The sequence below is a fragment of the Lissotriton vulgaris genome, chromosome 9 (assembly GCF_964263255.1).
Source record: "Lissotriton vulgaris chromosome 9, aLisVul1.2, whole genome shotgun sequence".
In the NCBI taxonomy this organism is placed as follows: domain Eukaryota; kingdom Metazoa; phylum Chordata; class Amphibia; order Caudata; family Salamandridae; genus Lissotriton; species Lissotriton vulgaris.
In genome coordinates, this window is record NC_141697.1 from 17,885,722 (window position 1) to 17,911,119 (window position 25,398).

General features: G+C 46.0%; 1 protein-coding gene across 9 annotated transcripts in view; it reads left to right on the plus strand.

The window, feature by feature from the left end:
- Positions 1–1,288: 1,288 nt before the first annotated feature.
- The window catches only part of RALGAPA1 (Ral GTPase activating protein catalytic subunit alpha 1), a 775,068-nt gene continuing 750,958 nt past the window's right edge, over positions 1,289–25,398 (plus strand). For 5 of the 9 annotated variants that reach the window (XM_086936924.1, XM_086936920.1, XM_086936926.1 and 2 more), the window contains exon 1: positions 2,513–2,763. In XM_086936924.1, the coding sequence (XP_086793050.1) occupies positions 2,658–2,763 (106 nt within the window). In that variant the 5' untranslated portion in view covers positions 2,513–2,657. Of the gene's footprint in view, positions 2,764–25,398 lie in introns of all 9 variants that reach the window. The other 4 variants (XM_086936922.1, XM_086936927.1, XM_086936925.1 and 1 more) reach the window with 2 other exon arrangements.

Below are 25,398 nucleotides of genomic sequence, written 5' to 3' on the forward strand. Positions count from 1 at the left end.
TATGGTCTCTTATACTGGTGTCATACCAAAGAGTTGGTAATTAGTCACTTGTAGCTATTTGACAGTTAGTACAGCTACCAGTGCTTCTCTCTATAAGAGTTCTGGAACCTATGAATCTTTAAATATGGCACGTTCAAAATTAAAATACTATTTTCTTGCCTAGTCTTTGATGTAAATAAAACAAGTCTTTACTCAAGAGGCCTTTTCTCCTCTTGAAGATATTGCCAAAGGTCTTCTTACATTGAGCAAATAACCTGCTCTCTTTTTATTGCCATCTTTTCACACAGAACCAGCACACCACCTTAAGGCATCGCAATCAGCATGTCAGCTAGACATCTAACAGCACATGCAGGGTATAGCTATGCCCACACAGAAATGACAACAACATGACTCATAGATTATATAGTGAATATTACTCTCCCCAATACTCCCAACAAACAAGTCGATAGACCAGATTACGGTGTGAGATTCCTAGCTGTTGATGCCAAAAATGTCTTTATTTTGGTTACCTCCCGGCTGAAATTGCCTCTGCTTCCATTGAAGTCAATACATTCTCCCGAATAATTTGGGTAAATCCCCCCTTTCCTCTTTTAAAATGTTGGCATGTGTGCTCCAGCACACCCCTCAGCAGCCACAGAGGTTATCTGGAAGAATACGAGGGCCAATCCCCAGCATGTGCATGGGCTGCATATTTCAGGAGTCAATCAATTGATGAAAGATTTATAGAGCGCTGCAAATCAACCGCGAGGGTCTCAAGGCGCTGGAGTTGCTACCTGCTTCATGGGGATCAGATCATTCAGATGCAACGAGGGGAAAGCAAGGAGAAGACCCTCAAAAACACGGAGGAGCAAGAGCCTCAACCGGGCGGATTGAGGCGGGGTGACATCCTCCAGAATCTCCCAAGCCCCCCTCCTCCCCCCGACTCTCCCGCGGCTCCTCCACCCCCGGCTCTCCAGCACCCGCCTCCCCAGGCCACTCCCGCCTCGCTGGGGCTCCTGCACCCGGGCCCCCACACCACCACCAGCAGCAGCCGCAGCCTGCCCTGCATCCTAGCGCCTCGGATAGCGGCCCACATCCGTCTGGACGGCCACTTCCGGGTGAAGGGGCGGTAACTTCCGGGACGCTCTAGCCATCTTTTCCGGGTGGGTCATTTTTTTGTAGCCAATCGCAGGATTTATGAGGCCGCTCAGCCGCCCAGCTCCTCCCACTCCCGCCCTCGTGCTTGTCAATCAGTATAATCCGGCCCCCCTATTGGCTGCTACTGCCTCCGCTGTTGAAGTCGGGGAGAGTGGAAAGCAGAGCGGGCAGAGGGGAATCTCAGGTCCACTTGGGGCGGCGGGAGGTCAGGCCCGAGCTCGGGAACCTCCCGCCCGGCGAGGCCGCGGCGAACATGGACCGTGCGTCCCTGAGCTAGAGCTGCCTCGGCAGCCCGAGGGACCGACGCCGCAGGACTTCAGAAAGAGCCCGGGACACCCTGCTGACCTCTGACCCCACTCACCTCTGACCCCTGGGGCCCTCCGGCCCCCGCCCAGGACTCCTGCTCCAGCCACTGTCCCCCACCCAAGGCACGCCTGAACCTCTGCCACACCCTGCGAGGCACCCCCGCCCCACCCAGGAGTGGAACATTCCAAAGACACCCTGTGACCCTAAGACACCCTGACTCTACCACACCCCAAGATCCCAGCCACCCTGACCCTACCACACCCCAAGATCCCAGATACCCTGACCCTACCACACCCCAAGATCCCAGAGAGACCCTGACCCTACCCCACCCTAGGAGACCCTCATTCTACCACACCCCAGGAGCCACAAGACACCCCAGTCACCCTGACCCTACCACAGGATCCCCCCATCGACATCCAGAGACTACCCCCACACTCCTGTACCCCCAAACCTTCCCACGACCCTACCAATCCTCTGCCACCCCTAAGAGGCCCCCATCCAGAGGACTACCATTCTCACACTCCTGTGCCCCCTACCCTACCAGTCCTCTACTACACCCAAGTACCCCCTACTGCCCCCAGGAACTCTACCTACACTTCTGTACCCCCTGCCCACAACCCTACCAGTTCCAGGATCTGACACCTGCAACTCCAGGTAACCACTGGTACCTGACATCCCATCTCTCAAGCTCCTCCATGCACCGCAGGGGCTGCCTACGCCAAAGACTCCCAAAGCTCCCTTAGACTGGCAGAATATCCTCCTAGCCCCAGACCAACCTTTCTCTGTAACAGCAGGAACACGTCTGGGACCATCCGTGAGCACTACCGGAGGGACACAACATCTCTTGGTATTTTTGGGTTTCTGCAACCCTTCTTTTAGGCCCTGGACACCTTGTGTCGCTTCAAGGGTCTTCCTGGAAACATCCTTGAGCTTATGACACTGGATTGATATATATTTTTTAAAGAATACAAGAAAAGGCGACACCCTCAACAAGCCAGAGACTCTGGGTCACCATCCCAACCTCAAGGCACTGTTATTGGACAACTCGCTTTGCTACTTGCTTGGATTTATTTAGGGACACCTACAACAGAGTGGCGGGCACATTTTCTGTGTCCCACCCCTGGAATAGACTCATGCCCTCCCAAAAAGGTGCGAAGTAGACCTGAACTCTTAGATCATCCTTCGCACTTCAGGGACGTAGATCCGGGAGCGGGATGTTTTCCAAAAAAGCTCATGGCGATGTCAAGAAATCAACACTGAAGGTGCTGGATTCCAAGAAGGATGTCCTAACTCGACTGAAGCATCTGCGCATTGTTATTGGTGAGATCTGCGTGCATGAACAGAAAAAAATGGTTCCACCCAAAAATGTGCTGATAAATCTACATTCTCATATCGGTTCATATCCATCAACGAAAACGAGTTTGAGGGTTTAACCCTTTCATTAAAAGTATGGAGTACAGTTTTTGTGAATAAGCTGCACCGAAGTGGAGGCTCAGACTTTGTACCGTGAAATGTGTACAAAACCTGAGCATATCCCAAGTTTGTCACATTGTTTAGTTAATTGTAAACTAGATCAGCAGTGCATCTGTTGGAGTATGGTATAAACTTAGGGAAGCATGCCCCAATTTGTTAAAAAAATAGTGTCGCCTGCTTTTATTCCATATTGGCAGCCAAATTGGAATATCCAAACCTAATTCCTGGAATGATATCCTGAACATTCGCTCCTCCATCTGTCCTGAATGCCCCTAGGGCATTCTGGCCAGTTAAGAGTAGGCACAGTTTTGCCAATGAAATTATCCGCAACTTCCTGAAATGGAGGGTCAGAGGATGAAGCATGCATTAACATAGAAGGAGGCTGCAGAAAGAAGAATTTCAACCATTCCTCTCCTGGGTGCTAAGGATGCAATCCATTCTCCCCGCACATTTCTACTTCTAGGCTAAACGTTTTCCTCTCCGTACCATCATCAAGTTATCTTATGTTTTGTACAACATCCACATGCACGTTGTGTTTGGTGGTTAATAAGAAAATACAGTGGCAGATGTTTTGCTGCGTAATTCTCTTATCAGATAGTGCCCTGTCATGGTTCTGTGTAGTGTGTTATGAATATGGCTATCTGTGCTGAAGAGCTTTGCCATTTGTTTCACTGTAGCGTGGTACACAATTATCCATTGCTTGTTTTAGTGTGACCATTCACATATTACTATCTTCTGCTACAACGCATGCACATCATCTTAGGCGGGGGTTTCTTATGTATACATGTGTTTGACGGGTTGGGCATGTGGGGGTACGGCTGGAGGATGGGGAGCCCACTATGATCTACTGGGGACTGCCCATACCTAACATTGTCCGCTTCTTGACTGCGTTCTGCCTCTCTGTGTTAATGTATGGGGTCATCCTAGCATGTTTAGTGGCATTATTGGTGGGAGTGGCATAATGGTGCCCATCCTTGACATATTGTTACCATTTTTGACATCATTATGGCTTTCTCTGACACAACCATAGTGACAATTCCTGCCAGATGATGGGCATGCTTGGGATTTGGTGATGATGATTATAATATATGGACGTAAAAGGCAGAATCTATTCATGTGTGACATAGTACACGTGAGTGTTTAGTGAAAATAACAAGGTGATGATGGGGTAGCAAATGGATTTACTAAAATGAAAATCTGACATTATGGATTACAGTATTTATTTTCATGAAAGAAAAGAACACATCTCTGCTTGTGGGAATTGAGCTTGTTTAGGCAAAATAAACGTGTATTTCATGTTGCAATGCCTGCATTTTCACAAACTAGTTAGCAAGTTTTGGACAAATTCGTTGCATTTCAGAAACCGTTTTAAAAAGCTGACATTTGAGCGACTGAAATTGGAAGGCTTGTTTCTGTTTTTTTCAGTTATTTCTCCGCACGCACTTTGTGCTAAAACTGTTATTTCATGATTGTGTGGATTAATTTCTGTGCTATAACCTACAGCCGCCAGGACTCGTGCCAGGGATATTGGAATACTTTGTCTGCTGCCTGATCCAGTTAGGTCGATGTAGTTGAGTAGCAGCATTACGATTTGAGCCCGAAGGCTTTATCTGGCTCTGCTGCTTCTTCCAAATACATTCTCAGTCATAAAATATGACTCGAAGGGAGCGTGATAGAAACATGAAATGAAGAACGTTTCTGCGTAAAGTTTAAAAAGAGATGGGCCATGTGGCAATGCTTGACCTCGTGCATTTTAACTGCTTGTAATACATATAACTCATTACCCAATTTGTATAGAAATTGTGCTGACAAACCCACCGTTTTACCACTATTTACAAAGGTCTCTTGGGGAGTTTGAGCCAGAACACTCCGAGCAAGGCTTTCTTGTACCACCATAAAAATATTGGGAGTATTTACTTACCCTCCAGAACCTCAGGACCTTTAGCTAAATATATGAAAATTGTGCTGAAATATGCTCCTCTCAGTCCTGATTTTGTTGTTGTTAAATATTCTCTTGGAGTTGGGTGCGATTGAGGGGGGATGTGAGAATCCAACTACACTCAAAATGCCCTCAAGGAAGTTGGCAGGATATGCCCAGGCGTGGTTCCCTTGCTCACTTTGCCAGTGGATTCAAGCTAGCCTGGCTGATGAGGGCTGTTAGCCCGAAACCGGTCCAGGAAAGACATGGCCTGGCAGTTCGGGCTGGACTGTTATCATGAGGCACAGTCTAAAGACTGATTTGCATATAGCTGTGTCTGAACTGGGGTGACGAAGTGAACTAAAGAATGATGATGGATTCAACCCAGATCTGTGACTGGGGGTGAGTGTCTGAAAAGTTTCAGCGCTCCATCCGTCCATCATCTCCTTGTGTTGCTTTGTTCTCTGTGAGAGAGCACCAGTGGTCTCCATGTAGAGTTTAAGACGACAGGTCACACTGTAGAACCTGGGGAAGTCCGCAGGTGATAGGCATATCCAGGGCCCAACGGATGCCTATGTGAACAAACTGGTGTAGTTTGAAAAGAAGCCAGTGAAGGACCTTGCCGCTGAATCTCATTTGAGAATCTAGAGTGCATATGGGGGTGAGGTGGTCAACTGTGCTGAAGGCAGCCGAGTGGTTCAGAAATATCTGGAGATGGGTCATTTCCACCTGTAGTTAGGAAGGAGTTATCTGTAAAATGTAAGGTAGAAGTCTGCTGGTTGCAGTGTGATCTGAAGTCAGACCGGTATTCATGCAGGACATGTTTAGCATTGATGTGATTTTGGAGTTGAACACAACATTGACCGCTTTTTAGGTCTCGTAGAGAGACCTATTACCGTCAAACCAGAAAGCTAAAACCAGGCGGTTTTTGCTGAGTGCATGTGTGTCCGTGCACGCGCTTTCCATTTGCTTCCCGAGGCCTGCCTGCTTCACACATCAAAGCCATCAGCCTCCCTCTCACCTCGCCCCTAATTGCTTTCACTTTCACACCGTAGATATGTGTATACCATGCCTCTGTAGATGGGTCCCTCCCACTCGCTCCCACCTCATCCGCCTCGCACACCACATCAAAGGCTGCTGCGCACCCACCAACCCCCCCCCCCCCCAGCAATGCTGAGAGCTTGCGATGTTTTGCCTGTGTGCTTCGAGAATCGAGACATCTGTGCAGTCAGCCATGTTAATCACCGCACGTCATATATAGTTCCAGTTTGCCACTTGGTTTAGTTGGAATCGAGTTTGAAACGGACCATGATTCATGGCGCTGCATTAACCTTGTTTATTTATATAAATTTGCTCAGCAGACCTCAGTTGGATTAATGGCAGCCATTCCTTTCGTTTGTTAGTTATTCACCCCACTTCTCCCACTTGTTTTATTTTGGTCCTACATGGTTTAGTGTTGCACAGCATTTAAAATATTGAAGTTGAATGCAACTTTTGAGTTTATATTTTATTTAAAAGTATTATTAGTTGGAATCGGAGGCATTTCGTGGGCTTCTCTTCTGTGCACTCCCTCCCCCCTGCTTGTTTATTTGGTACTGTAGTCAGTCTTCTACACACGTTGAAACCGTAACTTCCATGGAAAGTTTTTATTACTACAGTTAACAAAAACTAAATTGTGGTCTATGTAGTGCTTGCTAGATCACAGTTTGCCACTTAGGAGCACTGCAAAGAATACATATTCCTACAAATCAACTCGCTCGTGTGCGTGCGTGTTGGCAGCCTTACACAGTGTGTGTGTGTGTACATAAATGTATGGATTACATTACTGACACTCACTAGCTCTCGCACACCGTAGATATGTGTATACCATGCCTCTGTAGAAAAAAGGAAATGGAACGTTTCAGCAGAATATCTCAATATTAGGTGCCATTTTTGAAGTGCTGTATTAAATATAGTTCATCCATATATATGGGGGCCCTGTCATCGTTGCCTGGTTTGTCTGGGACTGTGGGCCAGTGATTCAGTTGCTCCTGAAATGCTGCTTGGTTGTCTAATGCCTTTTGGGTGTAGGCTCGAATCACAATGACTTACAGGGGTTATAGTGCGAACAGCGATTTACTTCCCACTGGACCATATATTTGAAGTTCTGTTTTCTTAAAGGAGGCATCATCTGCTTTGTCCACCGTTTTAATTAAATCCATTCTTTTGTGTTTCACTGCACGAGTCTCAATTTAAAATTAATTATAATTCACTATTTTTCTTTAGAGGAACTTACTATGTAGTAAACAGGCATAATTGTCAGACGTTATGGGGAAATGCAAGGATTGTAATATGCAATTGTAACGGGAGAAACTGGTTATTATTTCCTGTCAAGGAAGTACACGTTATGTCGTTTTAATAACATGTTGGCCAATTATACTATTGCTGTAAAACAGAAATGCCATTGCTGTCACAGGCAGTGTCACAGATAATATTATTAGTATTTATATGACCCACATCACAAACGTAATAATTTGCAGGAGCTGGTTTTTTAGGTGGTATGACCAAACTAGATGGTTCTCAATTTCTCAGGCTACAAGGATGAAACCTTGCATAGCCCGGCAACTTGCCGGGTCCCTGGATGGGCTCTCCACTCGTCAGTCTTGGAGGCAAGTTAATCTTCTAAATGATTGCATTTCTTTTTTTTACCAAGAAGCCATAATTAATGCTCGTCCTTATGTTCAGTCACAAATTGTAGATACTGCTGAACTCGGGTTGTTGCTCTATCTGTGTTACATTCTGAAGGCCTCCATTTGTATGATCACTTACTTTAAAGAAAAGCTGACAAGTTACCAAAAATGCGTATCCCTTTGTCAAATATAAAACAAGTAAACATGTGTGTGAGATCTATGCAGGCGCCCCCACAGACTCCTTATTAGGGTGAGGCATAGTCTTTCCGTGCTTGTGACGCACATTTACAATTCTTCTGAAACTTTATTGACAGACCAGAGGAGCTGGTAAGAAGAGTAGAAGTCTTCTGAGACACCCCCACAGTATACTTCAGAAGCATGCTGTTTTCAGGCATGAGTGTTTCTTTCTTTGCCTACCTACTTTTTAGGTCGAGTAATTTGAATTACTCGAAACCTATTACATCTAAACCAAAGTCTCTTGTTTTGCTTGTTATTGGGCCAAAGTTTTAAAACTCGAAAAGATCTTTTTACCCGAAGTGGTTTGTTACTTGTTAGGTCGATGCCATATTGTGTCTCATCAAGAACACAGAGTGGCTTGGAGTCCACCCATTGCTTACAAGCACCACTAGCGCATCACTCAGCACAACATCACTCAGCAGCAACACAGCATCACTCAGCGCCAACACAGCATCACTGAGCACCACCTCAGAACCAGTGCAGCATCTACTCAACACCACAACAGCTCCATCTCCATATCAGTACACCACCACCAGCGCAACCCCCACAGCATTAGCACAGCACCACTTCAGCTTTGGCGCAGCCCACCTCAATGCCAGTGTAGCATCACCTGACGCGCCACATGAGCGCCACTAACCATCACTTAGCACCACCTCAGTATCACTCAGCACCACCACAGCACAAACACACCACCTCCGTATCACCAGTGTATCACCAGTGCAGCACCACCACAGCATAGAAGCACGTGCACCACCTCAGCATCAGCACAGCACCGTTTCAGCACCACCTCCTCATCAGTGCAGCACCAGTTCAGCCAAACACAGCACCTGTGCAGCATTAGTGCACCACCACCACCACCACAGCCTCACCTCAGCACGGATATATGACGTTACAACGCATGCTTTTACCACGCATGCCGTTACAACACAGTTTTTACAACGCATACCACTACAACGCATATCGCTTTGGGGTGCTGGATAGTGAATAGTTTAATTTACTATTCCAACTCCAGTCCCCGTGGATAGTAGGGAAGGTGTTGGATAGTAAATTAAATCTATTCCCTATCCTAGAGCGCCCCCCCAGCGCAATGCGTTGTAATGGTTTGCGTTGTAATGGTTGCGTCGTAATGGTAGTGCATTGTAAAAGTTTCGTTGTAAATGCTGTTTACCCCTCAGCACCAGTGAAGACCCACCTCAGCAGCAATTCAGCACCAATACAGCAGACCCTCAGAATCAGGACAGCACCAACTCCGCATCACTCAACACCAGAGTAGCACCACCACCTCCGAATCATTCAGCACCACCTTAGCATCAGCAGAGCGCCACCTCCCCATCAGTGCACCACCACCAGTGCAGCACCAACACAGCATCAGTACAGCACCACCTCAGCATCAGCGCAGGGCCACCAGTGCAGCACCACCAGCGCAGACCCACCTTAGCAGCAACTCTCCACTAAAACAGCACCACCTCAGCATAGGCTCAGAACCAACTCACCATCATTCAGCATCACTAGGACACCAGCTCTGCTCCGCCTGAGCACGAGTACCACCTCAGCATGACTCAGCACAACCACAGCATCAGCAAACCAAGCACCACCATAGTGCCACCTCATCAGTGCACCACCACCAGCGCAACACCAACTCAGCACCAGCGCAGTGCCACCTCCACATCAGTACACCACCACCAGCGCAGCCCAATCACAGCATCACGTCAGAAGCAACTCAGCACCAAGACAGCACCACTTTAGTGCAGCACCACTTAGCACCACCTGAGCACAGCACAGTAACACCAAAGCATCACTCTGCACAACCTCGGTATCACTCGGCACCATCTCTGTTGAGTCTCCCCTATGTCCTTCTGTTGCTTGGTTTTACTAGTGGCAGGCAGCTTTTTGTCCCACCTTTGCACTTAGTGCCACATAATCATATGTTACATAATAACACTGCACTCAATGCAACATACACTCCAAATACCACTCAGTGCCACATAATTACACACCACGTAATTACACTCTACTGAATGCAACACACTCCACACAGTACCACTCAGTGCCACAGAATTAGATGCTACGTAATTACACTGCACTCAATGCAACATACACTCCAAACAATACCACTCAGTGCCACATAATTACACTGCACTCAATGTAACATACACTCCAAATACCACTCAGTGCCACATAATTACACGCCACATAATTACACTATCTATCTATCTATCGATCACCCTCACTCTATCTATCTGTCTATCGCCCTCATTCTATCTATCTATTGCCCTCAATCTATCTATCTATCGCACTGACTTTATTGCCCCTCACTCTATCTATCTATCGCCCCCCACTCTATCTATCTATCGCCCCTCACTCTATCTATCTATCGCCCCTCACTCTATCTATCGCCCCTCACTCTATCTATCGCCCCTCACGCTATCTATCACCCTATCTATCGCCCTCGCTCTATCGCCCTCGCTCTATCTATCTATCTCACTCTATCTATCGCCCTCAATCTATCTATCGCCCTCACTCTATCTATCTTTCTCACTCTATCGCCCTCACTCTATCTATCGCCCTCACTCTATCTATCTATCGCCCTCACTCTATCTATCTATTGCCCTCACTCTGTCTATCGCACTCACTCTATCTATCGCCCTCCCTCTATCTATCGCCCTCCCTCTATCTATCGCCCTCCCTCTATCTATCGCCCTCCCTCTATCTATTGCACTCACTCTATCTATTGCATCACCACAGCATCACTCGTCGCCACCACAGCATCACTACGCGCTACCACCGCATCACTGGAAGCCACCGCATCACTCGTCGCCACCCCAACATCACTCAGCGCCATCACAGCATTAATCTGTGCAACCATTCAACAACAACTGGTTCAAATATGTTCTCTCAATGTTTCAATCTTTATTACAAATGTCACAAAAAGATGTTAATATTTCACTTCTGTTCTTGTATTTTCTTCACAATAAAATACACTGAACATAATCTTCACAAAAGTTATTTACAAAAGTTTAAGATATTGCCATTATAAATTATAATACCTTTAATTTAAGTATTAATTATTTAAAAAAAATAAAAGCCATTGTTATTTGTAATATCAATACATCTAAATCATGTAAATACAACACATCTTGCATTACAAATGCTAGAGGTGTCACATTTGCGAAAGTTAAAACTATTGGCATTGTAAATGACAAAGCTATTAATCTCGCTATTTTCAAAACCAACACATAAATAAAGAAATGTCATTTACAATACCAATAGCTCAAACTTTCCTAATGCGAGTCCTATTGCATTGCAAATGCTTGTTCATTGATCTTGCAGATCAGTGGTAGGTGAGTTTTGGGCCAGCCGTAGGAAAGGTCATTAGGGTAAAGTACAGGTTTCTTTAGGATGGTGAGGATCTGGCATGCCTTGAGTACTTGTAAGAAGATTTGTTGGGTGAGGGTGGCATTGACGATGGTGAGAAGGGGTGAGAGACCATTAATGAAGGACAAGGGTAAGATATTATCTTCATGAGATCCTTCAACAAGGAGATGTATGGCGACAATGTACCCAATGCGGGTGGGAAAAGTGCACGTCTGTTTGGAGGCTGAGACTTAGATTATCAGAGACAGGGCCCTTCCAGAAGAACTCCAATAGGCCCACTGAGACTCGTGCATAGGGCCAAAGGCCACTGCACGTTACCACACAAGACTGCCCCACATTACAGTGTGTACTGTCTCTCATTGGTACCCTTGATAAAAGTGCTCTGCTTATAAGTATGTTTCCATTGTGTGTTAGAATGAAAGTACCTTTCTTCTTAAATATAAAGTATTGGCTGGACCTTGATTTATAGATCAATTCTGGATCCATATTAAGTGCTGAGTCTCTTTTCCCACTTCATGTTCCCAAGTAAGCCTTGGAGTGCTCGTCTTCACTACACTGAGGGTCAAGTGCTAAAGTTATGTACCAGCGGATCAGGTTTGAGCCTAATAGTAAGTGTTAAAACACCTGGGTAGACTGCTCTGAATGTATCCACTGACCGCCCTGGGACTCCTGAAAAGAGTTCCATAGCCCGCCTTCTGCAGGGATGTGGTTTCTGTCAGGCTCTGAGAGTGATCATCCAGTATTACTTTATTCAGGGCTACATCATAATCAATATTTATACTTCTCCCCAAAAAAGCCTTGAAAATTAACAAGATCATCGTGAAATGTGTTGCAAAGCATCAGTATAACATTGAGGAAGGACTTGTCTTCTGCCCCCCCGCAATATCCTGTTTCCTGTCTGCTGGGTGATTTTTTTTATGTAGTGTCTCGTCTTGCTCTCAATGGGCCTCAAGCCCCTCTTATTTAGCCCATGGGTCTCAAGCTATCAATGGGCCTCAAGCTCTTCACATATATTCCTTGGTGCTCATGCTAGCCATGGGCCTCAGGCTCCTCTCGTTTAGCCCATGGGTCTCAGGCTCCTCTCGTTTAGCCCATGGGCCTCAGGCTCCTCTCGTTCAGCCCATGGGCCTCAGGCTCCTCTCGTTTAGCCCATGGGCCTCAGGCTCCTCTCGTTTAGCCCATGGGCCTCAGGCTCCTCTCGTTTAGCCCATGGGCCTCAGGCTCCTCTTGTTTAGCCCATGGGCCTCAGCTTCTCCCTTTGAGCCCATGGGCCTCAGCTTCTCCCTTTGAGACCATGGGCCTCTGCTTCTCCCGTTCAGACCACGGGCCTCTGCTTCTCCCGTTCAGACCACGGGCCTCTGCTTCTCCCGTTCAGACCACGGGCCTCTGCTTCTCCCGTTCAGACCACGGGCCTCTGCTTCTCCCGTTCAGACCACGGGCCTCTGCTTCTCCCGTTCAGACCATGGGCCTCTGCTTCTCCCGTTCAGATTAGACCATGGGCCTCTGCTTCTCCCGTTCAGACCATGGGCCTCTGCTTCTCCCGTTCAGATCAGACCATGGGCCTCTGCTTTTCCCTTTCAGATCAGACCATGGGTCTCTGCTTTTCCCTTTCAGATCAGACCATGGGTCTCTGCTTTTCCCTTTCAGATCAGACCATGGGTCTCTGCTTTTCCCTTTCAGATCAGACCATGGGTCTCTGCTTTTCCCTTTCAGATCAGACCATGGGTCTCTGCTTCGCCCGTTCAGATCAGACCATGGGTCTCTGCTTCGCCCGTTCAGACCATGGGCCTCTGCTTCTCCCGTTCAGACCATGGGCCTCTGCTTCTCCCGTTCAGACCATGGGCCTCTGCTTCTCCCGTTCAGACCATGGGCCTCTGCTTCTCCCGTTCAGACCATGGGCCTCTGCTACTCCCATTCAGACCATGGGCTTCCCCCATTCAGACCATTGGCCTCTGCTTCTCCCGTTCAGACCATGGGCCTCTGCTTCTCCCGTTCAGACCATGGGCCTCTGCTTCTCCCATTCAGACCATGGGCTTCTCCCGTTCAGACCACGGGCCTCTGCTTCTCCCATGTAGACCATGGGCCTCTGCTTCTCCCATGTAGACCATGGGCTTCTCCCGTTTAGACCATGGGCCTCTGCTTCTCCCATTCAGACCATTTGCCTTAGCTTCTCCCGTTCAGACCATGTGCTTCTCCCATTCAGACCATGGGCTTCTCCCATTCAGACCATGGGCCTCTGCTTCTCCCATGTAGACCATGGGCATCTCCGATTCAGACCATGGGCCTCTGCTTCTCCACTGTAGACCATGGGCTTCTCCCGTTCAGACCATGGGCCTCTGCTTCTCCCATTCAGACCATGGGCCTCTGCTTCTCCCATTCAGACCATGGGCCTCTGCTTCTCCCATTCAGACCATTTGCCTTAGCTTCTCCCGTTCAGACCATGTGCTTCTCCCATTCAGACCATGGGCTTCTCCCATTCAGACCATGGGCTTCTCCCATTCAGACCATGGGCCTCTGCTTCTCCCATGTAGACCATGGGCTTCTCCCATTCAGACCATTTGCCTTAGCTTCTCCCGTTCAGACCACGTGCTTCTCCCATTCAGACCATGGGCCTCTGCTTCTCCACTGTAGACCATGGGCTTCTCCCGTTCAGACCATGGGCCTCTGCTTCTCCCATTCAGACCATGGTCCTCTGCTTCTTCCATTCAGACCATGGGCCTCTGCTTCTCCCATTCAGACCATTTGCCTTAGCTTCTCCCGTTCAGACCATGTGCTTCTCCCATTCAGACCATGGGCTTCTCCCATTCAGACCATGCGCCTCAGGCTATCCAAGGGCCTCACACCCCCACATTCACTTCATGGGCCTCAAGCGCCTCTTGTTTTCCATGGACTTCGGTCTCCTTATATTGAGTCCATGAGCCTCAAGCTTCTCACATTCAGTCCTTGTGCTCAGGCTCCTCATGCTATCAATGGGCCTGAAGATCCTCAGGTGTAGTCCATGTGCCTTCAGCTATCCATGGGTCTCGAGCTCCCCACATTGAGCCCCTAGGCCTCAAGCTTCTCATTGAACTTCATGAGCCTCAAACTCTACAGATTCAGCTTGTGATTGTGGACCGGGTCATTGGGAGGTCTGTGGGCTGTGAAAGGTGCTCTCATGTCCTGGCAATAGGGTTGTTTGTTGGAACAGACGTAGAGAGTGAGTGCGAGTGGGCAATGTCTGCAGACACCCCCGCTACAAACCAAAGAGTACAGGACTATTTCAGCCTAGTGATTCATAATCCTCAGAGACACTTCCAACATTAGAGACATTTGATGACCATGCTTCAGAGGTAGGAACTTTTTCAATATGCTTAAAGCAGTGGTAAGAAGGTTGGGTTATTCGTACGTAGTTACATGTTTGCAAACTCAACCTTTCATAAACATTCTTAACTTGGTTATAAAAGTTTCATTAAAAAAGTTTAACTATTTAGTTATGATACAGAGGTCCTGTGGCTGAAATGCAAATTTTAAATGAAAACTCCAGCTGTGTTACATGGCTGTGAAATGACTGAAATTCTTGTTTGTTTCCGGGCGTTTATAATGACTCTGCCTGTGGAGCGGTGTTATTAAGCTGATCTAAGCTTGCAAGGCCCATGCTTTGTGGGACATTTACCAGCTCAGGTTGGGATCTCATGTAGTACTCCTTTCTCAGTGAAATAAATGCCAGTTTTATTTGCCATGTAAAGAATATCGCACAGAACCACCAGTCTGCAGCCATTGTGTTCTATCGCGTGATCCTCACGATTAGCTGTCAGCCGGCATTGTTGGATAAGACTAATGATGGGATTCACGATCTGTGGTGGATGCAGTCAGGCAAGAGAAGACCCTGCCATGAGGTCAGCAGCCCCCTTAATTGCCTTGTTCACCAGGTCACAGATTCTCTCTCCCATTACTCTCTGGTGTGAGCGGTAGATATTGGTGATTTCTACTCTGTGTCGTCAACCACTGAGTCTGGCTTGTGTGATGCCTTATTCCTCTCCTAGAAACAAAATTGGCGACAAGAAAAAAGATCAACACAATTAAAACATTTTTAAGTGTAGTCGCTCAGGAGGCAAAGTTGTCATACTTCTGAGATGGTTTGTGTTCTTCCTGAGATCATATCTGATGCAGTTTCTCTCCTAAGTGCTCCCTTCGGCCCCTTTGACTGTGGGACCACTTTGCTGAGTAAATAAACTCCCCGGAGCCACCATTAAGTGAACTGGATTGTTGGTTCCTGCTGTCCTGGTAGAACTGAGGAGAATTCTTCTTCATCTGCCTCCAGCCCATCTTCCATTTTTTGTTTTTTGGCCCAGCTGGCCTTCTGAGTCCCCTGCAGTCTTCCTAATAAAAATTTTGGGCTATAGTACTTGCTTCTTGGTTAGTTAAGACTTGAGTGTTCTGTGTCCTGTGCATCTTCTGCTTATTGAAATGTTGCTGGCTGAGGGTGTGGAGGCAGAAAGTCTCCTGGCTTTCTGGAGCCAGGTCTGTATACTATCGGGAATAAATATTGTTGGAGTTGAACTATCCCCTTTTTTTTAATCTTCAGTAGAAGTTTATAGGGTGACCCTCTGAATAAGGCAATTGGAGGCGTGTGATCTGTGGCTACTTGAAAAGGGTGTATCCCGGTGTACCGCTATGAATTCCTGTTCCATTTGGGAGTAATTCTGCTCTTTGGAGTCTGGGTTCTACTCATGCAGGCTATTGGGGCCCATTCTTCTCATTGTTGGAACATTGAGAGGACAGCACCAAGTCCCACAGAGTTGGCATTGACGTCAAACTCAGTTTCCTTTGCAGGGGCAGAGTATTTTTTTTTTGTTTGAAAAGGTGGAGTCGTTGCCGGTGTTTTGGCCCCTGGCAGTAACAGTCGATGTATATCCCCCCAGTGTCTATCACCCTCTGTCATATTCAGTTCGTGCAAATTGTGGCCGGCCAACCAATAAGCTAGCCATTGCAGTTGGCACGCACAGCTGTAAGCGAACAAATCAGGCACTCCCAAGCCGCCCCTATCCGTGGGTAGTTGCAGTCTGGTCATGCTTATGCGTCTTCTGCCCTTCCCCCATATTAGTTCGAGTAGTAAAGTGTTACGTTTCTTAAAAAAGGGTGTAGTGTAGTTCCTAGTTTCCCACTAGGCCCTGCGCATTGGAATAACATAAACAGTAGTATCGACGTAGCAGTGCGGTTCTTCCAGGCCTCTACTGACTATGCTAAACTTAATTGGGTGTGTTACCAACTAGCTCAGAGGTCACTGGAAACTTTCTTCTCTGCATAGGAAGTGATCAGCTTCCCTGGCACAGACAAGAAGGGATTCAGTTTTCCAACAACCGTGCAACATGACCACTTTGCTCCTCAGATCAAGAGTCAATCTCTAGGGTTGTGTGAAACAATAGACAGTTATTTTACTCAGTCAGATTAGTGCAGATTACTTTCACAATATGTAGAGAATAGAGAGACGGGCGTTTGTCAATAAAAGGTTAACATTTATTGAACAGTCTTTCTTCTCGTACAAGAGAAATGTATTGCCACAATTGCAAGACTTGTTATTATAAAAAGTACGTACAGTAAGATAAGTATTGCGAGATAATACTGTAAAAGCATTGATATGGTTTCTTAGCCATACAATGGTTTAAAAGTAATAAAACATATATACAGTCATATATTCATTAGGCTAAAATACTCAACTGGTGCTTCTAACTACGCCTACCCCAGTGTACCTGACCCAAGCCTAATACGTGGAAGGGGAGTAAGTAAGTAGCTTTAAGTTAAGTTGGTTTTGCCAAGGTTTGCTTCAAGAATTCTCACTAAGGGTTTAGTCAACACCATACCTCTGAATAGAATGATGGAGGTCTGGTATCTCCTTCAGGGGGTCTCGGTATCCCAGTCACCCGCGAGGGTAGACCAGAAACGCTGGAGCTGGATTTCTCTGCAGGAGAAAGGCAGCGTCTCTCTTCAGCGCGTCGAGGAGGAGGAGGGGGGACAGCGTCCGCGGGCAGCTGGCATCTGCTGAGCTCTTCGCAGAGGACGGCTGTTCAGCTCCTAAGCTCACCACACCATCGTTCGCGCTTTAGCAGCGATAATGGTATCAGTAGCTTCACCAACAGCAACGGGACAGCAGCAGCATCAGCGTACTGCATACAGCATACAACAGCAATGGGACACCAGCAATTGCTTAAGGCAACGTTGGTAGTATTTATACCTGAAAGGTGCCTTGTTTGACGTAAGTTTGCTGGACATAAGACGTCAATTAAAGATGTCACTAGGAAGTGATAGCTATCAGTTGCTCATTAGAGTTCCATTACTAATCAAAACACAGCAAGCGGGGATTTCCAGGTTTGCTGAGTTTTTATCTTGTTGAAGAACTCGGAGTGTTAATCTAGGAATATCAGATAGTGACTTCTGCTCTGTCATTGCACTAATTGGTTGCAAAGGAAGTGGCAGAGAACTATTCTGGAATGTGGCTCTGTTCGTGTGAGGCCAGAGATGACTTTCTGAATATCGCACTTGAACGGTTATGCCAATATAGGGAATAAATGGATTTATAGCCGAATAGGGGCATAAGGTCACAGTATCGATCTGGATCCTAGATAAACACGCAACACCCACTCCACGGGTTCATGTCCATCAAATTACTAAAACTGGAGCAATAAGATGCATGTGTAACATTGCCCACCCCAAAATACATAAATGCATTTGAAATAGGCGTATTTGTAATACGTGAAAATATAGGTACTGTACGTTTTTGAAGCATAGAAATCATTCAAAAATTATTGCATATGGAATCAATGAACGATTATGCAAAAAGAATTACACATGAAATATCTCTGAAACAGAAGAAGGGCGAGATAAATCATCACATATAAATGCATTGCAATAAATGTGCTAGAGGCTGATGTAAGTTATTATGTCTCTAGATGTGTGTAGAAATAGAAGTTTGAACTTCTGTTCTCTAAGAATAGTTTTTACCTTCAGCAAAGAATTGTTCGTGCCAAAAAAGGGTCAATATTAAAAAATGTTCAATTCAAAAGAATTAATGCTTGAACGGGGAAATAGAGTTCCGACGCTTTTAGCAGTTTTTGTTGTTCAAAACTGAAGGCCGAATTCAGAGTTCATGGGAACGCTGTGTGTCGGAATGCTTCTCAAAAGTTATTGTTTCTGTTCGGGTGAGAACATCATATCGGACAGGCTCTCAAAGAATTGGTCTACAAAATCAGGTGACAGTTCAACCAAATTCGATAGTGCTGTAACTTGGCAGGTGTGAGAATGATTGCTGTCATCATAGCCTGGGTCAGCAATGCTCACAGATCGTTGTACCTGGATGATGTTGCTTTTGTCACTCGCTCCACTGTTACCACTTGGTTGTAGCACAGGAGTCTCCACGAATGCCGTCATCAGGATTGGTAGCCGCTGGGGACAACACAATGCGTGAGCCGTTATTGGACTGAGCAAAGTATCGACGTCCATTGGTACTGCTGATGGAAGTGAAAGACAGATGTCCAACACGCATTCATCACCGCAAAGCATACATCGTAGCACAGGTAAGATGCAATGTTGCCATATAGGTCTGAATGAAAGGAACCAGGTCATGTTAAGATCTCTCAGCCTGGCCAATCCAAGGACGTTAGTTATCCTGTCCCGGTAGCGCATTGCTATGATTGTCTCTTCCATTCCCATGGGAGCTATGTCTGAGCTTTGGCTTGCCATAATGAAGCAGGAGGGTCAAAAATAAAATCCCTGCTACAAGTCCCAAAAATAAGGGTATGCCGCCAAAAACAGAGTGAACAAAATTAGGAATGATTCCCAGAATTGCTTGAAAAGGTGTTAGCAGTCCCGTAAAAATCGTCTTAAATATGCCTGGGATGCCTGTGGCACTAGACCTGTTAAGGAGTTGGCTAAGCATTTCTACGAAATGCCCGGGGCAATTTGTTGATAAAAGTTCATGAACTTCAGTAGCTGTCCTTGCAACTAGAAGATCATACGTCTCTTTTGATGACGTTATAGGCACTGTTGTCTGTAAAAGCACAGACTTCATTTTGCTTAAAGTATCAATTCGTATAGAATAGAGATTCAGACGAGGCCAGATGGGAGTCACTGTGTCTGCAAGCCCGCTCGGAAACAATGCCTGCATACAACATTTGACCATGGATGTTACGCTTACTAGATAACTTTTCCCTGGAACAAGGCCACAACATCTGTGATCCGTTCTAAGAATGTAACTCCCGTTTGCAAGTTGCATAAAGAAGGGCTCTATCTGAGTTGCAGGTGTGACTAGCTGGTGGCATGAAAGGTTGTTAGAATTTCCATCACAAGCTCCGTGTAAATTAATACCCTGGCACAAAAGTGTACCGCTTAGTGAATGTTTACAGTTTTCACCACTAAGAAATACATTTTTATCGCTGTCACTGTAGCATGAATGTGTGTATGGTAATTTCCATTCTGATTTTACATATCCTTTACCCAATCGTTCATACTGGCCAGTAGATATGTACTCAAGGCACTTTTTAAATCGGAAAGTTGTTATCGGAATGGTGATAATTCCGTGTATTATCCATTCAATGACAGGACTTTCTGACATTGTCAATGGTAATCTCTCAAGTTTTTCGATGCTCAGGATTGTGTAGTCTGCTCCTTTCTGTGCCAAACTGATCTGTTTATCAGTAAGGTTAAAAATGGCAAACAATGACGTTGTGTTGATTAAACGCCAAGGCACATAGCCTGAACGAAGATTTTGCAGCGTCCAGCCTAATTGTACAATAGAACGTAATTGAGATTGGCCATGTTGTAACATTAGCAAGTCTCTGTCTATTATGTCAAAGGCAGAAGATACAATATTGTCCAACGAATATATTCTGGAGGACAGAGTCATTAACCCATTGTCCACTACAGAAAGTGATTTTTCCAAATTAATACGATCAATTTCTCGTATTTTTTCAGCTGTTTCAATTTGTGTGACTTTCCAAGCCTCGTTGTACGCAGCATAGATACTGGTCGCTATGAAACGCTTTTGACGCTGTTTGCGAGGTCCAAGAATGAAATCGCGCAAATCAGCACCATCTTTTAGTAAAGACAAGTGTTGCTTAATTTCAGCCAGTGTGGATGATGTTAGCCATTCAAGGCAGAGTTTCCCTACACTGTATGTTGTTATTATCCCTGGATGTTGTCTCTGGGAGTATCTAGGGTCTAGTCTGGTCATTTTTAACCCCTGTGTTTTATTCAGGAATCTATCTTGACAGTTGTTTGTGTCAGTAGGCCAGATTAACCACTTTTTCCAATCAGGATGTGTTCTGTTAAAATGTCAAATTTGTGATACGTCTAACTCAATATCTGCAGTTGCATTTTCAGGTATTGGCTTTGGTATAGACGGTTTGTTTAGGTCTTTGATCTTAGCTAGGCCAAGACAGGATGTTTGGTGTATTGTGTCATTTAAAAACATCATTTGTTCTTGTATCATGCAGGTTCTGAATAGTGCTTCAAGGCCTTGTACCTGCCAATCTTTTGTACCCCAAATTGTTTTTGTTTCAATGTTATTTTTCCAATAATCAAAACCAAATGTCATCATTTTGTCATAAAATGCTTCTGAATATATCAATTTAGAATTTGTCAGCATTGTTTTCATTCCTGTTTTATCTAACAGTTTATAATAAAACGTTTCTGCATCACTGGTGTTAAACCCTGAGAAGTACTTGAATTTCTCAAAGAATGTTTTAGAACTGCTTTTAGGTGGTGTTGCACAATGTTCCCATTGATTATACTTAAAAACATTTCTAGGCTGTGCAGATTTATGCAAATAATGATCACCATAATGTGTGTAGCAGAATAATTGCTCATAACTAGATGAACCTTGTAAATAATCATGTTCTGTGAATCTAGCTGACATTACTAAATCAGACATCATGTCATAAATACTATTAAAGTCCCAATCATCAGAGAATGTACTAGGTTTTACAAAGTCACTTAAGGAAACCTTCAGTTGATGAGGATACTTCAGGATTTCGACCGGACCATAGATCTCAGTCAGTTTTCTCCCATACTACCCCACCAGGTATTGGAATTGCTGTGACATTTACTGTTGACAGTTCTCTTTTCTTCACGTGGGATGATCTGTGTGGTTTGAGGACTATGTTGATGTTCTGACTTGCTGTGTCCATTTTACTGTATTTTCCCTCAATGAATTTTCCCAAACAAAGTACCATGATGAGCCAAAGTAGGAGGAAAAATACACCTAGACCGAACCAGAACTCTAACCATGGTGAAATAAGGTAGATTTCCTTCAGTTGATGAAAGAGTTCCGCTGCTTTTTCTTTAAAAGTCATTTTTGTTTCTGGCATCACTTTGGGGTCGTTTTGATCTTCAGAGAAGTTGTCGAAGTTGATGAAATAACCAGAGGCAGTTCTGTCAATTGTTGGGATTGTTCTTTCAATCTGTCTCTCAGTAGCAGATTCTGATGCCACATTATTGTAGACTGGTGTTTCTTGACGAACTGTTTCAATCTGTGTCTCAAGAGGCACGAGTTCCATGGCATTATTGCATAGTCCTTCTCTGTGCACTGCAGGCTGATCGAATGTGATTAGTCTTTCAGTTTGAACCTCTTGGATTGTTGCAAGTTTGGGTATTCTGTTGTTTCTTGGGAGTCCACTGGGCCTACTGTTGATTATAGGCCACATGCTTGTGGTTTTACCAGGTCGATGGACACAACTCTGTTCTCCTTTTTACCAGCAAGGGGCGGTAGCACTACTGATCTTGTTCCGGTGACTGCCAAGACAGGTACTGCTTTTCTGTAAGAAGGCCCAAATTCCTTCTTCACCGCGATCTTTTCTCTGACTAGATCCCCAATCTTTGGAATCCAGACAGGCCTTGCTGGGGCTGTTGCTTGTGGTGCCTCGTCAGTGGTAGATGGCTGTTGCTTTAACTTTATGTTGCTTAAGGATTTTCTTGTTTCATTCAGTTCCTGTAAAACAGCCAAACGATCCTTTACATCAAAGTCTGTTGTTTTTTCTTGTACCACTGACATCTGACTATCGAGGTCCTGAATGTTCATTCTAATTCCGAACAATAGTTCGTATGGGCTGAAACCTTTTAGAGAATTTCTTGGCAAGTTATTAAGACTAGTCTGGACACTTATTAAATGTTTGACCCACCCAGTGCCTGAACCTAATACCTTCGCTGTTATAGATCGCTTTATGTCCCGGTTTTTTCTTTCTACCACACTATTCCCTTCGGGGTGCGACGGACAAGAATACCGCAACCCAATTCCCATGCTGGCCATGGCCTCCTTATAAGCTCGAGAGCTAAAAGCAGGACCCTGGTCAGAATGGAACGTGGTAATTGCGTATGTGCCGATAAAGACTCGCAGATCTTTTATAACCGTTCTAGCGTCAGCCGAGCGCTGGAGGCCACATTTTTTAAGTGTGTTTAGCCTTAACTGTGTACAATGGGACGCGCTTCTCTTCTTTGATTGCGCAGATAGACCGCCTTATGCTGTCTATCAGGGTTCCTGAAACTACACTGGCCTGTTCATTACTGCGATCTCTGTTGCAGTTTTCACAATTTTGAGCAAAACATTGAATATCTATGCTCATTCCTGGCCACCAGTACTCTGATTGTAATTCTTTCAGAGAATCCTTAATTGTTTGATGTCTCAGACCCAACCCCATGTGTGCTTCCAGTAAGAGGAAGCTCCTCCTGCTCCTGTTTGGAATTACTCTGTCCCCCACTCCAGGGATTCGAGCAAAAAGGAACGGAGTTTGCATCGATTACGTATGCATAATTGAGTGGATAGTTCACGGGTAGTGCTGCACAGTCGCCTTTTACAGTCGTTTTTACTGCCAGCATGGTTTCCCCGTCTATGTATTTTTCTGTACGCTTTTTTGTGGCTACGGAAGCCGGTTTAGCTGCTTCCGCTGTGGCTGTATTAGCCAATGAATTCCCTGCAACGTGAACGCCATCACGTTGAAGACTCTGTGCGTGAATCACGTGAGTCTTTTGTAGTTCTTTGTGTAAAAGAGCTACCTGTTTCCAGAGCAATTTATGCTTTATTGTGGCACCTGTGTCATCTTTGTAATCGTTTTCAATCCACCTCTGCAGTTTGTTATTGTAAGAGTTGACGCAAAAATGAGAATCGCACACGATAAGTGTCGGGAATTCACGCTCTGTATTTTCGAGCGCCATCTTTAAAGATCTGATTTCAGTTCTCTGAACCGAACAGTTTCTTACAGATTCAGTTTTTGTTACTTTCGGTCTGAATTTACCGCACAGCCAACGACCTTTAATAATCGCACATGCTGCATTGTAGGATTTGCTCTCTACGTTAAAATGCTGTACAAAACTATCTGTATAGATTATACAGGCGTTTTGTGGGAGAGGCAGAAGCTCGATTGGCAGAGGATATTCTTCTTCATATTCTAAATCATTCAGTTCTTCGAATTGCGGGGCGAAATAGTATTTCACATCTTCCGCAGCAAGAGAATCTACACACTGTATCCATTTCGGATCCAGTGACACTGTAGGCAGGTTTACTGGGCTGAATAGCGCCTCGAAGGCGGATTCCGCTGTGAGGATATTAATCAGTTTGCCGTGTGCTAGTTCTCTTTCATTTGCTAATGCAATTTGCACTGCTTTCACAGTTCTTTCTGTGTGACTGAATGCTTCCTCTGCTTGTGTGTACAAGTGAGATTTAATTGAAATTGGTACCTTTTCTCCCTCATTAGAGGTCAGGTATGTGAATCCGCATCTTCCTGGGATGACTCGGATTACAAGATCGCGTGTGTTGTCACGTGTATCTAATTTAGTTTTTGCTAACATGTCTGTTTGCAGTGATCTCAAAATTTCTGTGTGTTTTTGAGTCCAATTGATTTGTTTAAAATCAGGTTTAATTAGTTCGTAGAGAGGTTTAACCCTCTCTGCGTAATTTAGAATGTAAGTTCTTCCGAAATTCAGAAAACCTAGTATGGATTGTAAATTCTTCAGCGTTTTTAGGTCGAAGGCCTAAAAGGCTGCGCTTGCGCAGTCTTAGGCCGGAGATTTAATGAGTCTGAGTAGCGCCGAAGGTCCCGCCTCCGTGCCCCATCTCTCCTTCATTGGCTGGCTTCCTAAACGGAGGCCAGCCATTGGAGGAGAGATCAGTCACTCCAATGTAGCCCCGTCCTTTTCGGATTTGGGGGCGTCATTTTTGATGTTCTTTAGACAGTGACGTTGTCCGTCACTCAGAACATCAAAACCACGCCCCCAATTCCGAAAAATTTCAGGAGCGCCGGCCGCCATTAAGCTGTTTGTTGTACATGAGGTAGGTCGCATGCTCCCGCTGTCCTCGTTCCCGCCCCGAATCCGAAAGTCGTTGTGGCCGCCGTTTTGTTTTTGCCGTTTTATTTTTCTTTCCCCCCCCCCCGCGAGAGTCTCTACCGTCCCCCGAGGCTCTCCCGTCCCCCGAGGCTCTCCCGTCCCCCGTGGCTCTCCCGTGTCCCCCCCCCGCGAGTCTCTCCCGTCCCCCCCCCCGAGTCTCTCCCGTCCCCCCCCCCCCGCGAGTCTCTCCCGTCCCCCCCCTTGGCTGGGAAGAGCTGACTCCATTGGGCTCTCTGATTGGGTGTTGCCCTGTAGCTCTTTTCTTTACAGGGTCACAGTGCTCCTTGAAGACGGGTTGAGAATATTCAGCAGGCAAGATATTGAGCAGTCTCGATGAACTTTAAAGTTTAAATCTGCCGCTGCTTTCAATGCATTTCTGTAATCTGTTTTCCTACTCCCGTCCCCCGAGGCTCTCCCGTCCCCCGAGGCTCTCCCGTCCCCCGAGGCTCTCCCGTCCCCCCCCGCGAGTCTCTCCCGTCCCCCCCCCCTCCCGCGAGTCTCCCCCCCCCCCCCCCGCGAGTCTCTCCCGTCCCCCCCCCCCTCCCGCGAGTCTCCCCCCCCCCCCCGTGAGTCTCTCCCGTCCCCCCCCCCCCTCCCGCGAGTCTCTCCCGTCCCCCCCTTGGCTGGGAAGAGCTGACTCCATTGGGCTCTCTGATTGGGTGTTGCCCTGTAGCTCTTTTCTTTACAGGGTCACAGTGCTCCTTGAAGACGGGTTGAGAATATTCAGCAGGCAAGATATTGAGCAGTCTCGATGAACTTTAAAGTTTAAATCTGCCGCTGCTTTCAATGCATTTCTGTAATCTGTTTTCCTACCCTTCTTTCTGATCAAGTCTAGAACCAATTTTACCCTTTAGTGGCCTTAAGCTTCTATTCAGCGTTAGCATATACCTGTTATATTGTCTAGTGCTTTCTTCTTCAGGACTCGTAATGTTT